Below are 16038 nucleotides of genomic sequence, written 5' to 3' on the forward strand. Positions count from 1 at the left end.
AGTGCTTCACAGGATGCGGATCAGGGAAGGTGTGTGCGTGTTAGAGAAAGAATCTGAGCTGGCACGCAGGGTGTGGAGGAGGAAACAGAACAGACTCCATCTTGGGCCGGACTCTGGGCTTTGAGCTCTGTGCCCGGTATCTATGGCAACGACATACCAACTGGAAAACCAGACCCCCGGAAGGAAGAGCCCCAGGTCTCCTACCTAGATTCTCCACAGCCTAAAAGAATACCCTAAATATCTGTGTAACCGAACAGAATCATAAATTCTATTATGCTTATTGAGGTATGACCACGGGCCTATTGATAATTGTCCACTGTTAACTACCTAGGCTTAAGGCATATGAATCACGGGTAAACGTTTATTGTATCTTTCTTTTCCTTTGTTCAGGCTAGTTTCAGGGAATTTGGGGAGGTGGGTTTGGGCACGTACACTTAGGGTATATAAGGTTTTCACAAAAACTGGCTGGGGTCCTTGGCTAAGAGGAGACTCTGCTTTGGGCCCCTAATAAACTGCACTCCACTATCTGCATTGTCCTTCTGGGTGAGTTTGTCTCCCGAACGTGTGGCTACAACAGATGGGGGCCATCTGGACTCGTGAAATGTGGGGGAAGGGCTGACTGGAGGAAGTGGCACTGTGAGCAGAGGGGTGCAGCGAAAGTGGGGGTATGCCAACAGGGGCAGTTTGGTGTGTGTTTTCAGATGGGGGTTTCAGCATTCCATTTGGGACTCGTGTCGCGTGAGTCTGTCCCGAACGAAGTAGGCCTCGTAGTGCCCCTGCCACCTGCACGCCCCGTCACCTAGCGCTACTAGCAGCTGCTCCTTTCCACTTGCATTTTCCAATAGCACTCCCCACCCCATGGGGCCACGAGGTAGGTAAGTGACAGTAAGCAGTCAAGTATGTTGGACTAGAAAGGCAGCGAGGGGAGGGCCTCGAATGCCCGAACAAGGTATTTGCACTTTATTAACCAAGGGAGGCTTCCCTGGTAGCTCAGCTGGTAAAAGAATCCACCTGCAATGCAGGAGATCCTGGTTCGATTTCTGGGTCAGGAAGATCCACTGGAGAAGGGATGATAGGCTACCCTACCCACTCCAGTATTCTTCGGTTTCCCTTGTGGCTCAGCAGGTAAAGAATCCGCCTGCGATATGGGAGACCTGGGTTCCATCCCTGCGTTGGGAAGATCGCCTGGAGAAGGGAAAGGCTACCCATTTCAGTATTCTGACCTGGAGAATTCCATGGACTGTGTAGTCCATGGGTCGCAGAGTTGGACACGGCTGAGCAACTTTCATTTCACTTCAACCAAGGAAGGAGTGGCTGCTGAAGGTTTTTAAGGAGAAAGGGGAAGAGAGCTACTTAGAAAAATGAAGAGAGCTACTTAGAAAAATGAAGTTTGTTGACATGTATTCATTACTATGTATAAAATAGAAAACTAATGAGAACCTACAGTATAGCACAGGGAACTCTATTCAATGCTCTGTGGTGACCTAAATGGGAAGGAAATCCAAAAAAGAGGGGAGATATATATATACGTTATGTGTACTAAGTCACTTCAGTCGTGTTCTACTGTTTGTGACCTTAAGGACTGTAGCCCGCCAGGCTCCTCTGTCCATAGGATTCTCCAAGCAAGAATACTGGAGGGGGTTGCCAGGCCCTCCTCCAGAGATGTTCCCGACCCAGGAATTGAACCCACGTCTCATTATGTCTCCTGCATTGCAGGAGGGTTCTTTACCACTAGCGCCACCTGGGATATGTATACACATAGCTGATTCATTTTGCTATAGAACAGAAACTAATACAACATTGTAAAGCAACTATACTCCAATAAAAATAAAGAAAAATGAAGTTTGGAACAGTGTGCAGGATGAACAGGAGGCCAAGGAAAGGCATCAGTTACAGCTTCCTGTGACTGTCTCACCCAGGTTATTTTCCGTCAGAATGGGCTGCTTTACCCACAGTACTGGCAGATGGCAAAGGTCAAGGGAGGGCCTAAACACTCTTTCCTGCTGACAGCTGGACCACCGGCTCATTAGAAGAGCATTTGCAGGGAATTCCCTGGTGGTCCAGTGGCTAAGACTCTGCGTTCCTGATACAGGGGGGCTGGGTTCGATCCCTGGTCAGGGAACTAGATCCCCACATGCCACAACTAAGACTCTATGCAGCCAAATGAATAAAAATAAAAATTAAAAAAAGAAGAGCATTTGCTACACCAGGCTTGGACAATATTCCATTGTCTCTCCCTTTCAATCTGACCCACCTGGGGATGACAGCACAGCTCTGCCCACTTTGGTCCACACCAGCAGAACTTGCATAAAATGCAGCAACCTTCCAGGGTCTCCTTTCCCTGGTTCCCCCAGTTCAGGGCCCAAACAAGGGAGCTATTCAGCCTGACCAAAGGAGACAGGGACGAAGACCCTCCCTGCTTGGCCCCCTCCCTGGCCAGGACAGGACAGGGCTTTTGATCCAAGGCCAAGAGAATCCTGAGCTGATAAAAGCCCATTGTGGCAGTGTCTGGAGAAACCCGGAGGCCTTCAGGGGACTCTGGGGCTGAGCAGTCACTTAACAGCCCTTGAACATTTGTGAAAAGAATTACTTGGCGGAAGTCAAGGCAGAATGAGGCCCCGGGCTACCACTGGCACCATCAGGGCAGGGAGGCTACAGACAAAATCAGCAGGAACTGGCCTGCCTGCTGCTGAAGGTCTGACCTGGAGGCAGAAAGAACTCAGAAGCTAGGGAGGGCTCCCTCACACACCTGGGTGGGAAATCCAATCTCCTGCCAAATGCGGGAAACAAACTGCTCTTTTAAAAAGGGCCTGGGGCAGAGAGGCGCCTCCTGCACCGCTCCCCCCCCCACCCCCCACCACGCAGGGTGTCCGGAGCAATAAATGTCAGGAAAGGAGGAAGGCCGCCGAGTGGAAGCAGGTCTGGAACCTATTTAGCAGTCAAGCTCTTTCTGCTCCAGTCTTCCACGCGTTTTGAGTTCAGGCACCTCACCCCTTGCAGGCGTCACTACTCTTACTGTAAAAAAACACAGGTAGGAAGAGTTATCCTGAGATGACTGATGCCAGGGAGGTGGTGAGATGATGGGCTGAACAAGGCTCGCTCAGCATCAGAATGTAGCTTTGGTGGGAAGTTCAGCTGAGGGTCACGAGCCCACCACACGCCCGTCGGCATGCTCACAGTGGTGGGAAGGGATGTGATCCCCCGCGGAGGGGCCCTGGGTGGGGAGCGGGGTGTGGTGCTGGGAGAACTCAGCCCCCGGCCCACCCCAGCTGACAGCTGGCCCTACCACTCTGGAAGAGGAAATGCAGAATCCAGGTCACAGACCAGCCTGCAGAGGCCTCTTAAGAGGCCGCTCTCCTTGGCCAGGTGGTGAGCCTGGGATTAAACGGAGAGCGGAGGTGAAAGCACAATCAGTGTGGGTGCTGACTGCACACGTTTCCGTTTTGTTCCTGAAAGGATCTGAGGTGGGTGACCGGCAGAGCTCATTTCTCAATCCTGCCCCCTCTCCCCCCGCCCTTCAGAGACCAAGGCCTTTCCACATCAAAGTAGAGCAGAGTAAGCAATACAAGCCCATGACCGGCAAGGCACCTGAAGCCATCTACCGTGTGTCAGTCCAACCAGGGCGCACCGAGGGCTTGGCACAGTGTATTTTATGTCAATCCCTCTTTCAGCAAATGTGCCTACAGCTCCCAACTCAAAGATAACAAAGGAAGTTAACAAACCTCCATCCGACCTTACCTTCTAAGTACCCATGTCATGGTAAACCTCACTTGGCACCACTGATTAATTTCAGGCTGGGGATGGATCTGGAACACGGCAACCCAGTGTTTTCTGAAACTAAAGCATTTCCTGCCCTGCTGGAGAGTCTGTCCTCTCTGGTGATACAAATGTGCACACAAAGACTGCTGGAATGTTCTGTCCTGAGCCCATGGTTCCCACAAACAAACAAACCCATAAGACTGAGCTAGGTCTGGGTGTCATTTATTGATAGTAGTTTACACACATTTGTCTTCTTCCCATGGTCATTTCCTTCAAGGCACAGGCACAGAGCCCTCTAGAAGGGCAGTCTCTGAACCAAGGAGCCAGGAACACTGGATGCACACGTCTTTGGCAGGCCCGTACAGCTCTGGCCGGATGCAATCCTTCAAGCTGGAAATCCGCCGGGTATTTGAGACACAAAGGTGGGAGGTGGAGAGGAAGGCCATAGGACTCTCATCTCAGTCCAGGCCTGCTCTCTCTATTCAAATCCATTCCAGGACTCTGGGGTGGAGGCAGAGCAAATCAAATCAGGCCCACCCACCTTCACGGAGGCAGATTCTTCGATCTGTGCCGTTTGTACACACCTGTTTCCGCTGGTCCCGCAGTTACAGAGCATCAGCTCTATGGTAAGAGATGGATCACTTCCTCTCTGACCCTCCCCAGCTGGGTCTGTGCAGGAACTCAGGCCTGTGTTCACCATTCATCTGCGTGTGCCATCTTCCTCAAATCCTGAATGAAGGGTTGGTTGGAGGCTACAAGTTTACTCAGGCCTCCCACTGACTCCCAGCTCATTACACACAAGGCCCTGCCTTTCTTCTGCCAATTGTCAGTGCCTGGGCAGGAGTGCCAGCCGGCCCCAAAGACGGGCCAAGCTGGTCTGTGTAGGCACTTAGCAATTTTGGGTAAGAAGGTAAATTAAAAAAAAAGGGGGGATGGAAATGAGAAAAATCAGTTTCATCTGATTGAGTAATTAAGAGATCTGAAGTGATTTTACTTTTATTTCTTTCACTTTAAGCCAATCATGAAGTTTCACAGTGATTTCTGGGGCAGGAGAAGGAAGGTGGTGCTGAGCAACTTCGGGGCTGTGGTCCAGATGGCCCAGGAGGCGTGGGCCTCACTGGGGCAGCTGGAGGAGCACCGACTGCCCGGCGGGCAGGTAGGTGATGTTCCGCGAGCGTGACAGCTGGTACGCGATGTCTTCCGCGGCCTCCAGCTTGCGCAGCTCGATCAGGCCGTCGCCTGCAGTGGCAAGCGAGTTGGCGATCAATTCCGCCGCCTTGGAGTCGCCCTCTGCGGAGATGATGGCTGCCTTCTTCTGCTGCTCAGCCTGCGAGGGTGGAGGCAGAGACCAAGATGACACCCTGGGGCGTGGATGGTGGGTTACAGCCTCAGAAGGACTGTGTTAGGCACCCTCTCTGGGTCCAAATGAGCTCTGGGATTTTACCTCCCCCTTCAGAAGGGCTCAACAAACACTGTTCACCCAATCCTCTGTTCCCCCACTGCTCATGCCCACTGCTCACTACTATAGGGACACATTTCGCTTGGCTGTATAGAGAGCTGTCTTATTTCAAAGTCCTCAATAACACTAACAGCAACTGAGGCCAGCCACCTACTATGAGCCTGGAGGATCCCAGGCCACAGAAAGCAAGAGAGAAAGAAAGGTAGACTCAATCCTCATCTTTCCCCCCAGGCCCAAGTCAAAGTGACTTTCATCAAAACCAGTGCAGCCAAATAGGAGCAGCAGGCACAGGATGCTACTTAGAGTGTGGGCTGAAGGGGTTCCCGACCAGGAACTTGGGCACCCAGTACAAGACCTCCTGGCTTTCCCAGCTCTTATCAACAGGAAGACGTCTCTCTACAACGCATGACCTTCAGAAGGGTGAGAGGAGAGCCTCTCTGAGATTAACACATAGTTGCTCAACTGAGGTGCTGTTCACTCAACAAATGTTTACGGATACCTAGTATCTACCTCAGACACGGTTCTGGACATGTTCTAGATGCTGGAGAGAGGCAGAAAAAAGAAAGAAAAAAAAAATCTCCACCCACATGGAGTCTATGTTCTCTGAAGTAAAACGTCTACCCATGTATCTCTCTTTGCTTGATTCTAAGGACTAAGGCATCTTGGATTAGGAATAAAAATCCAAGTGTATTAGTGGTGGGGAGAAGGAGATACATGAAATAAATACAAGACCAGGCCCTGTGCAAATCCACTGCATCCCAGCACACTCTGACACATCTGGATGGATTTAGTGCTTGAAAAAAATCCAGCAACAATAGTATATCTGGCGCAACGTTTGATCCTTTAGGCTGTCAGCTTTCACTGTGTAACCAAGGTTAAAAACAACTTCTCAGTGAAGCTGAAAACATTCCAGAAGAAACATTTTTATTTGTGGGAGAGTGTTTTTGATCTTAGGGACGTGGAAAAGAAATTACTCTTCAATGGTTTAGGAACATAACCTCACATATCCCTGACTAGACCCTAAAGACTCTGGAACCAATTGCAGGAGCACAGCCCTTTCAATCCCCTTCCGATGATCCCGGAAGAAGAGATGACAGATGATGAATTTCCAGGCCACCCAGCAAACGGGGCGGCTGAGCACAGGAGAAAGGGGAGAGAGGCTCCTGCCATCTGGTTGAGCACTCACCTTTTCCACCACAAATCTGGCCCTCTCTGCTTCCTGCTGAGCCACCTGTTTGGCTTCCACCGCTTCTGTGAACTCCTTCCCAAAGGTCAGATGCGTCTAGGGGGAGAGAGTGAGAGCAAGATGAGGCACTGTAATTGCTTCGACAGGGCTGCTGCAGAGCCCCCATGGCGGCTGGAGGAAGAGGCCAGGAATGGCTCTAGCAGCTGGAGATAACATGAGGCCAGAACACCCTTCCACCTCCACATCCGTGTCCAAACTGAGTTCACAGCTCAGAATCCTCAGCTGCCCAAAGTGCTCCTGTCCATCACTGTCCTCAGGTAGGAAACAGCCCATGGGCACCAGAAGGTGTCTACTCAACTGACCACCTCCCTAGGGGAGGAGAACTGTGGGCTCCAGGACCCCCACCACCAACAAGCGCTCTTCCAAGGTCCTTTGATGGTCTGTTCAAAGCCCCCAGAGACCAGACGGAAAACTGAGCCCCTGAGAGTGAGGCACGCAGCTGGTTCTCAGGGATTCCAGACTGTGAGGCTCTCTGCTTATAGATTAACCAGTCCACTGCTTTCTCACAGCATCTCCACCACAAAACAGGAAGAGGATGAGTGAGACTTCCAAATCATGATTTTGCAAATCACAGTATTCCTTATGAGCAAGTGCTTCTGGTAAAGGGTTTAAAAGAAAGAGAAAGCAGGTAAAGATTACTGTTAGGGTGAAGGTTTAAAATTCTGATTATAAAAAATAAATAAATAAATAAAATTCTGATTATGCATAGGCCTTCCCTAGTGACCAAGTGCAAACAATGGCAACAGAGCTCAGCACTCCTAAAGTCTAATTTATTTATTTATCTAACTTTTTATTAAATGGGAAGAATAAAGGGGAGAATAGTATGGGTTTTGCTATCAAATTCTACTTGTTTCATTCCACCCCCACACTCCCAATTTCTGCTTTAAAAAAAAAAATCAGCAGCTCAAAACCTCTTCTGGAGAGTAAATTACAGTCCATTGTCTTTTCAGAATGTTTAACACTTCTAACTCTTATATTGCAGCTGTTCTACCTTGCTTGCTCCATTTCTGGACTCCTGTTCAAAGTTTGGGGAAGAAAATATGACCCTGAGAAATGAAAATGAAATGCGCATATTAAGGAATAAAATTTTTTTCCAGAAAGGCCAGCTGAAGGCAGCAAACTCCCCATGAAACCTAATTTTCTCCTCACACCTCTTAGACACTGTTTCTTGTGGTCAACCCGCATTTCCCCAGAATGGACTATGTGGTTAAAATTTAGCAAAATGCCAAGGTTCTCCTTAGGTTTTTACTTACTATGTTCTCATGGCCGAGGTGTTTAGATTAGCACTAAGTGGGAGGGCCTGAGAAACTGCTCTGGTCACAAGGGCCAAGTGGCTGCAGCCTGGCGTCTTGCCAGTAGAGGGAACCCAAAAGCCTTCCACGGAGGCAGTGCCCTGGGGTGAGCAACGGGCGTGCGCAGGGTGACTGTTTAAACAGCTGCACAGATGCTGAGTGCGAAACGCTGCCTTCCCCAGCGACGCACAGGAGAACGGAACAGGAAACACTCTACTTCACTACCCGAACAAATCACTCCAAGTGATTTTTCCCAGAGAATCAGAAACACGACCCCTTTCCCTCGCCCTCCCTGATCTGAAATGCTATCTTGCCTGTATTGCTTTCTGTCTGCACTGCGGCATTCAATGCCATATAAATACACAGACCACACAGTCTCAAGAGGGTAACTCATGCCTCAGAGATGCCCCCATACCAGGCTTTGGAGGACAGAACCATTCATTTACACTCTATCACCTTTCGTGGGGAGTTCTCAGAGTTCACGTCACTGCACTTCAAACCCTAGGTGTTAGGAAATTCCCAAGGGTCAGGCTGGGAGGTCTGGGCAAGGGAGAAAAGACTATCCACGCTGCTCCCTGGTCTCTTCCAGGCAGTTTCTGTCTGTGTCAAACCAGGTAAACATGACAACACTTCCCGGGGAGCTGTGAGGAAAACTCAGTCTGGGGAAGGTAAAAAATCTAGTGGCTAGGCACCACCTGGGGAGGACCAAAGATCCAAATAGGAATGTCTGCGGCACAGGGGAGGGAAAAGAATCCTCATCTGAAAATAAACCCAAGGAGACTGTCTCATACCACTAAGAAGGTTCCACCTTTTCAAGTCTTCATCAAGGAAACTGGAAGGTAGGACCTCACAGTATCTACCCAGAAATGGAGCCAGGCACCCCCACCCCCCACCCCACAGGCTCCCCAAGACCCTTACCAAGGATACGTCATCCAAGATGAGCCCAAAGGTCGCTGCTCGCTCTGTGAGGTCATCGCTCACCTGTCTGGAGACCAGCTCTCTCTGGGTGATCAGTTCTCCAGCATCAAAGCGAGCCTGGTTCCAAGGGAAGGCAGAGGAGCCAGTCATGATTGCAAAGAAGCAGAAGCCCAATCAGCCATCACCAAGCTCTTCCTGCCACCGAGTGCGCTCCTGGGGGCTGGGCTCGAGGCCGAGGCCCTGCTCACTCACCACCACGGACTTGAGGATCTCCGTAGTGATGGACGGCAGCACGCGCTCATCGTAGTCCTCTCCAATGCTGGTGAAGATGCGAGGAAGCTGACTAGCAACCGGCCGGAAGAGGATGCGCAGAGTGATATTGACATTCTGTAAATCTGAGGGCAGGGCACAAATGCTGGAGTTAAAAGATACAAATCACATGGCCTCCTATGACCTCCCCTATGCCAAATCTGCTACAATTTATAAGTAAAGTTGCTGATTAACCAACCCTTCAAGGTGACGTGCACAGGTTCATGGTTTCTTTGGGAGAGAACCCAGCAGAGCACCAGCGCTAATAACTTCCCAAAGGATTCTGGTGATGACAGCTTTTCCGTGTCCTGAATGCCCTCTGAACACGAGCAAATTCAGATTATAGGTCTAGTAGGTGCCGTGGAATCTCTGGAATAATGAATATTTTAAGCAAAGAAATAGGCCAATGCCAAGAATTCTAGGATAAGGCCTCTCCAAGGCTGGGTTAAATATGGTTCAAGGCAGGAATATGCTTCGGAGAGGTGACTGTGGGTCCAGTGGACTAGCAGTCCAAGGCCTGGCTGTGCCTTAACTCTGATGTTTACTTACTACACGGCCTCACTAAGCCTTAGCCTCTCTCAGCTTATTTCCTCATCTGTACAAATGGGGATGATAACATCTGCCTTCCAGGCATGTTGGGAAAAACTGAAGGAGGAAACAGATACAAAAGCACTCCGTCAAATATGCAACAGAGGTGAGGGGTTATCAGACTCAGTGAGAGGCCGCTTCTCATTACCAGTCAAAGGACCCAGGGAATTACAACTTCCCCTGACAATCCAGCTGTGCTTGGAGCTGAGGCACTGCTTGCAGTCATCAACAATATGGACCAAGTGCCCATGAGATGAGTTCTGAACCAGGCACCAGAGTGGGAAATGGTTACACATGTGCTCCTTAAGGCCTTTAAGTTAAGATGTTTCTTAATGAACCCCACCCCACTGTTGATCTCCTCTGAAGTAGGAGGCAGGCCAGACCCTTTACAGGAGGCTCGTCCTCTCCCTCACTGGGAGAAACAGGATAGATTAGACAATACCCTGTCACCTCCCCTGTCCAACACACTTCTCATTCTCAAGCACCAGCACAGACGCCCGTTCCTCACAGTTCTCCTCCACTCTCCTACACGCTGCATTCACCACACCCCAATTCTCAATGCCTGTCCACGTCTGTCTCCCTTGCTACATCGATCTCCTAAAGGTTCCTGCTTTACTCATCAATGATCTACCCCACCCTCCGATCCAGCACAAAGCCTGACACGACTGTAGAAAGCAAACATCTGCCAAGGACCAGGAACATCCACGCGACCCTCTCCTCCCGCACAGAACGGTCACAGCCGAGCCAGCATCTGCTGCTCCATTTACTGCGGTCCACCTCTGTGTGTACGATGTGGGGGAAGAACCGTGATAGCAATTCATTTCAGCTCCAACTAGGGAGTCAGTGGCATGTCAGACACCAGATTGCTCTCAGGCACGTGTGCCTTGGCCCAGAAGGTAACAGTGTGAGGGCAGCACTGCTGGAAACATAGGCCTTGGAAAGCAAGGCGAAGGGTAAGTCAGCTGTGAAGGCAAACACAACGGCCGGAGATCGGTTTACAGTCACCGTGGGGGAACAAGAACTGATGGGAATGGTCAACCAAGAGAGAGAGTAAAGGCACATTCAGATTTCTTTAAAACTGGATCGCTATGCAACTACTGAAATATATCTGTTCATTTCTCTAAATTCATACAGTTGTGTATGTATCTTGAATATACAGGCACACCTCATTTAATTGTGCTTCGCATACACCATATTTCCTACAAACTGAAGGTCTGGGGCAACACTGTATCAAGCAAGTTTATCACCACCATTTTTCTAATAGCACCTGCTCACTTCATGTCTGTGTCACATTTTAAAAAATATTTATTTGGCCCATTTGGGTCTTAGTCGTGGCACGCGGGATCTTTTGCTGCGATATGGAGACTCTCTAGTTGTGGCTCGTGTGCACCCCCTTAGTTGTGGGATCTTAGTTCACTGACTGGTGATCGAACCAGTATCCCCTGCATTACAAGGAAGATTCTTAACTACCAAGAAAGTCTCTGAGTCACATTTTGGTAACTCTTACAATATTCCAAACTTTCCCAATATTATTACATTCATTATGGTGATCTGTGATGTTACTACTATAATTCACTGAAGGCTCAGATGATGGTTAGCAACTTTTAGTCATAAAGTATTTTTTAATCACGGTATGTACACTGTTTCTTTAGCGATAAAGCCATTGCACCTGTAATAGGATACAGTAGGGATAAACATCTATATGCACTGGGAAACAAAAATATTTGTGTGACTCGCTTTACAACATTTGCTTTCTTGGGACTGAATTTATATGTCTTGAGGCATGCTTGTATATTTCTTTCTCTGTAGCCACATAAAACTCTTAAGGAAAAATATTTAGGGAAGTTCAACCCATTCTGGATCCCACAGCACCCGTTCCACACTCTACTTCTACCTGACCCACAGATGAGACTCACCTTTGCTACCAGTGATTACTGGCACATTACGTGGTCGAGAGCGGCAGTCAAAGATGATTGGTTTCTGTACCCAAGGGATGAGGAAGTGAGTCCCTTCTCCTACGACAATATCCTGCACTCCCCGGAACCGGTCAAAGATGACAGCTCTGTGCCCAGCATCCACTGGGAATGAAGGATAACAACAGGTCAGAAAAACCCCCTCACCCTTTAACCAAAAGGATCATGTCTGAAAGACCCCTGGTGTTTTCTGTTCATATAGTAGGTCTCTTGCTCTGTCTTCCCACACTTCAGGACTGCAGAGGCTTCTTAACAGCTACAAAACAAAGCAATCACTTTCTGTCCTGTGTCCTCCCAAGGACTTCAGTAACAGGATCTATTCTCAGCATTCTTCCTCCTTGAAACTGGCTGCTGATTTTCTGATTAACCACTCCACCCGTGAACTCCCACCAACACATTCCTAGGAACCAGGTTCCAAAACTTCCTTCTAAAACTCACAGTCCATCCTGGTTCCAATTTAACCCAGTGTTCCCAGAAGCAGCACCCTTCCTATGGCAATCCTAAAATTTGGAAGTCCTCATTTTTTTCTTTCCAACAGCTTGGTTTCTCTAAAGTCTGAAGGGGTTACAGAACTGTTTTGCTAATTTCAGAGAGAAATTAATGATGGTGATTATAGTCTAGCCATGCAGGATGGCCAAAAAGATCAGAGTATAAAGTTGGGCCACAGAAGCTGAGCAGGCTTTTCTATCAGCCACTTTCTGTCTCTGCCTTTTTGGACTTTACAGTTGGTCCAGTATCTTCACTTTGAAAGTAATCCTTCTGCTGTCAGAGTCTCGCGTGAGGTGGGTCAATCTACTGCTGCTTTCCAACAGTGAAAAATTAAGAGAATATCAAAGCAGGAGGGGTCTTAGACACAAACTAGTTCAGTCCTGCTGCTTGACCATCGAGAAAGCTGAGTCCTATGGAGGGGAAGGTGACTTGCCTAAGGTCACCCAGAAAAGTAGAAGAGAACCTAGCTGTTTTTATTTTTTAAATTTTTGGCCACACCGCTCCACCTGCAGGATCTTAATTCGCCAACCAGGGACCAAACCTGTGCCCCCTGCAGAGTCTTAACCACTGGACTACCAGGGAAGTCCCCAAAAGACAGCTTAAAGTCTGGTTACGCTGTTAAAAGCTGGGCAATGTATCTCAAAGATATTTTCTCGGGAACAACTCAACTAGAGCAGAGCAAAAGTTTCTGCTCAGATCAAGGTCACCAAAGGTCTAAAGACCTTGCTGAGTTACTTCCCACACAAGCAGAAGAGAATGCACTCTCCATTTCAACTGGCCAGCAAAATCCTGACATACTGCTACAGCATCACTTCAACAAGAGAAGGTGGAAACACCCAACTAGCTTGGGAGGCTCTCTGTAAATAAAGGCTCTGAGAGAACCTATGGCTACAAGGACAGAGGTTCTGATGACAAGGCCATCATATGGTGCAGGATGGCAGCAGGTGAGCCTTCTTGGTCACAAATATATTCACAGCAAGCGCTTGCCAACAGGAGTGTCACATGGGCTAGGCAGACCAATGAAAATCCTCTGGCAAAGGTCAGTGACCCACCACCCCTCAGCGCCTCACCATTATACAAGGCAGAGTTCACCACGCCTCCTGCAACGGCTAAGGCAAGACCAAACTTGCCAATGGACTCAAACACTTTGGCAGCCATGTCTCCTTTGGCTGGACCCACTCACACCTAAGGGGGTAAAAACAAAACAAACAAAACAACTCAATCCCCAGTCCTTAGAGGAAGCCCTCTCTGAGGCATCACATGCATTTCTCAAGCTAGCTATTTATTTCCCCACTCCTGAGAGCTCTAAATCTTCAACTGAAAGGCATTTCATAAATAACACTATGCAGCTTGTAAACGTGTATCATCAATTCCTCTGATCTTCTTTTCCCGCTGCTTTCTTCTTTTTCTACTACTTAAGAAATGGCGTCTCAGGTATTGGTTCAAAATGGGAAGGAGGCATGGGCTGGATTACCTATAGAAAACTTAGCACCATACCAAAATAGCCTCTCATCTCCTGGACCTGCAGGCCCCAGAAGAGGGGTTGGTTCTGTGCAAAAGAACGTGATTCCAATAACAAAACAACAGCGGCAGCTAACCTTTACAATAGACAGTCTTCTAACAGCAATTTGTGTATATAATCTTCACATCAACCCCTATGAAGTAGAGGACTACACAGATGAGGAAACTGAAGCACAAAGAGAGGTTAAGTTACAAGAGAAGCCTAAGATCAGGCAGCTATGAAGGAGGCAACCAGGATTAGAACTTGGAGGTCTAATTCTAGAAGACCGACCACGGTTAACTCCTCACCACGGTTTCTCAACATCAGGTATTAAGAATGACAGACCTGTTATTATGGAAGCAGGCCCTGGCTGACGTTCTGGGGCCAACAAATCACGAGAAATAACAGTGCCAAAAAGGTATTAAACAGCTGCACCGCCAGCAACACCCCTGGAACAGGTCGGGGTGGGGGCAGAGGTGGGGTGGGCGGGAGCGCGCCTGACCGCTCTACAATCTGCTCTTGCACTTATACTTTGTCTTTTCCCCGCCCCATCGTCGTCGGCCACTTCAGCCTCTCCCCCTCCTTCTCAGGGCTCAACTTCTAAGTATCTTCATCTCTATCCGTGCACTTAACTATTCCATTCCCGTGATCGGGACGCCCAGTCCTGACCCCTCGGCCTTTCCATTCCTAATAGCTTCTGGATTATTCCTCACCCTGCCCCCATACACACCTACTTCACTCTACGCAACTCCTGGCTCCTCCCAGGCTCACCCCCTTCCCCTCCGACACGAGGCGGACCCAGGCACACACCCTGCCCGCCCCAACTTGAGAAGAATGGGAACGCAGAGGGGGAACTGCAGAGACGCCAGGACGCGGACCACAGCCGCTCCCCAGCATTCTCACCTGCTTCCACTCTGACCTCCACATGAATTCCCCAGCCACAGATTGCGCGTGCGCCGGACAGCTCCTCCACGTCCCCGCCCTACTTCCAAGATCCGCGCTTCGGATTGGTGAGCACGAGCGCTATGCATTCTGGGAACGGTGGCTTGCTGCCTTACTGTTGTTCCCAGGCTCTTCGCAGATGAACTACAATTCCCAAAAAGCCATGCAGGGGCTGACGTACGCTGAAAAACCTTTTGTCTTTGGTGGTACTGAAGGCCCAGAGGTTGCCGCAAAGCATTTAGGGGACTGTAGTTTCTTGGGGGCTAAATGCACGTGCCTGTTGTGAACTGAAGCTGGAGGCTGCCAGAAGATGAGCCCTAAGGCCATCAGAAAGAGTAGCTGGGCCTGCTGGCTGATGGACGAGATGGGCAAGGGCAAGTTTATGCTGATGAAAGAGGACGGGTGTGCACGCGGGATAAAGTTGTGAAGTAACTGGTGGACTGAGAGACAGAGGAGCTATCTTTCCAAAGCCCTGTCTAGAAGCGACCTGAGTTGTGGAACATTGATTGCCAGAGTCAGAGAGAACCTTAGAAACCATCTGGACTAGAAAGTGAGGTCCAGAGAGAGGAAGGGAGTCATTCAGGGCCATGCAACAATTTAAAAAAGGGATTGGGCTTAAAGTCTGGGTTCGGTGAACACATTTTTTAAAAAGTCTTATTTGTCGGGAAGGGGAACACATGTAAATCCATGGCTGATTCATGTCAGTGTATGGCAAAAACCACTACAATATTAAAAAAAAAAAAGTCTTATTTGGAGAATTTGCAAAGATAGTACAGAGAAGATGTGTAATCTTTACTCAAATTCACCTACTGCTAACAATTTGCTCCATTTACTTTTTTAATCTAAAGCAATAAAATAGCCAGTTATTTTATCAGCAAATTGGGTTTACTTGAGAACAGCAAAGAATTGCAATTCTCGGTGAGCAATTTATGGCAACTCACCAGGCAAGTCTGCAGAACAAGGAAGAGGACTTTTTTTTAGTGGAGAAGGGTGACTTAGAAGGGACTGTCATAAACAAAGAGAGGAAACTGGGAATTTGAAAGTGTGGCTTTTCATTGTCTCAATTGTGACAGTCTCTTATTGGCTGGGCTGTTTCTGAGCAAGGAGAAAATTTTCTTTCCTTCTGCTGGAAACTAAAGTAGTAGCCTTCTTATTGGAGATGCAAAGCTATCTCTTCCTGTTGAGTCTCTACCTGTTGGTAGGTTGTGAGAGTTCCCCTTTCTATACTCCTGACTCAATTTAAAATGAGGTTTCTGCTTATTTATTTTCACATCTTATCATTTGTTCCCTCCTTCTCTCCCTGCCTCCTTTCTTCTCTTTCTTTGTATTTTTGAATACATACATACTCCTCTTACATAACTTGAATAAATTTAATCTAACTTCTGCATTCCATTTTTTCCATTGACCCAATAATGAACTTTATAGCAGTCTTCTCCCCTCACCCTCCAATACAGGAGGCAGTCAAGATAAGGTACTATATTTATTTTTCATGTCGGTTTAGTCTTCTTAATTTGTCCTCAGGCTTCCTTGCCTTTTGTTATATTAAGATAGAAAAAATAAAA

The 16038-nt window shown here is 48.4% G+C and overlaps 1 protein-coding gene across 1 annotated transcript; it reads right to left on the minus strand.

The window, feature by feature from the left end:
• Positions 1 to 4721: 4721 nt before the first annotated feature.
• On the minus strand, positions 4722 to 14534 carry PHB1 (prohibitin 1). The gene is made up of 7 exons (XM_065910072.1): positions 14438 to 14534; positions 13104 to 13218; positions 11488 to 11649; positions 8927 to 9069; positions 8675 to 8791; positions 6405 to 6500; positions 4722 to 5086 (listed from the first exon to the last, which is right to left on the minus strand). The coding sequence occupies exons 2-7, from the start codon at positions 13189 to 13191 to the stop codon at positions 4874 to 4876; spliced, it is 819 nt and encodes a 272-aa protein (XP_065766144.1). The 5' UTR covers positions 13192 to 13218; positions 14438 to 14534; the 3' UTR covers positions 4722 to 4873.
• Positions 14535 to 16038: the final 1504 nt, after the last annotated feature.

The sequence above is a fragment of the Muntiacus reevesi genome, chromosome 18 (genome assembly GCF_963930625.1).
Source record: "Muntiacus reevesi chromosome 18, mMunRee1.1, whole genome shotgun sequence".
Taxonomy (NCBI): domain Eukaryota; kingdom Metazoa; phylum Chordata; class Mammalia; order Artiodactyla; family Cervidae; genus Muntiacus; species Muntiacus reevesi.

Coding starts and splice junctions, on each gene's coding strand:
- PHB1 (XM_065910072.1), bottom strand. CDS start 13,191: ATGGCTGCCAAAGTGTTTGAGTCCATTGGCAAGTTTGGTCTTGCCTTA. Junction 11,650..13,103: donor GAACTCTGCCTTGTATAATG/GTGAGGCGCTGA, acceptor CTTCATTCCCAG/TGGATGCTGGGCACAGAGCT. Junction 6,501..8,674: donor TCTTGGATGACGTATCCTTG/GTAAGGGTCTTG, acceptor CTCTCCCCCTAG/ACGCATCTGACCTTTGGGAA.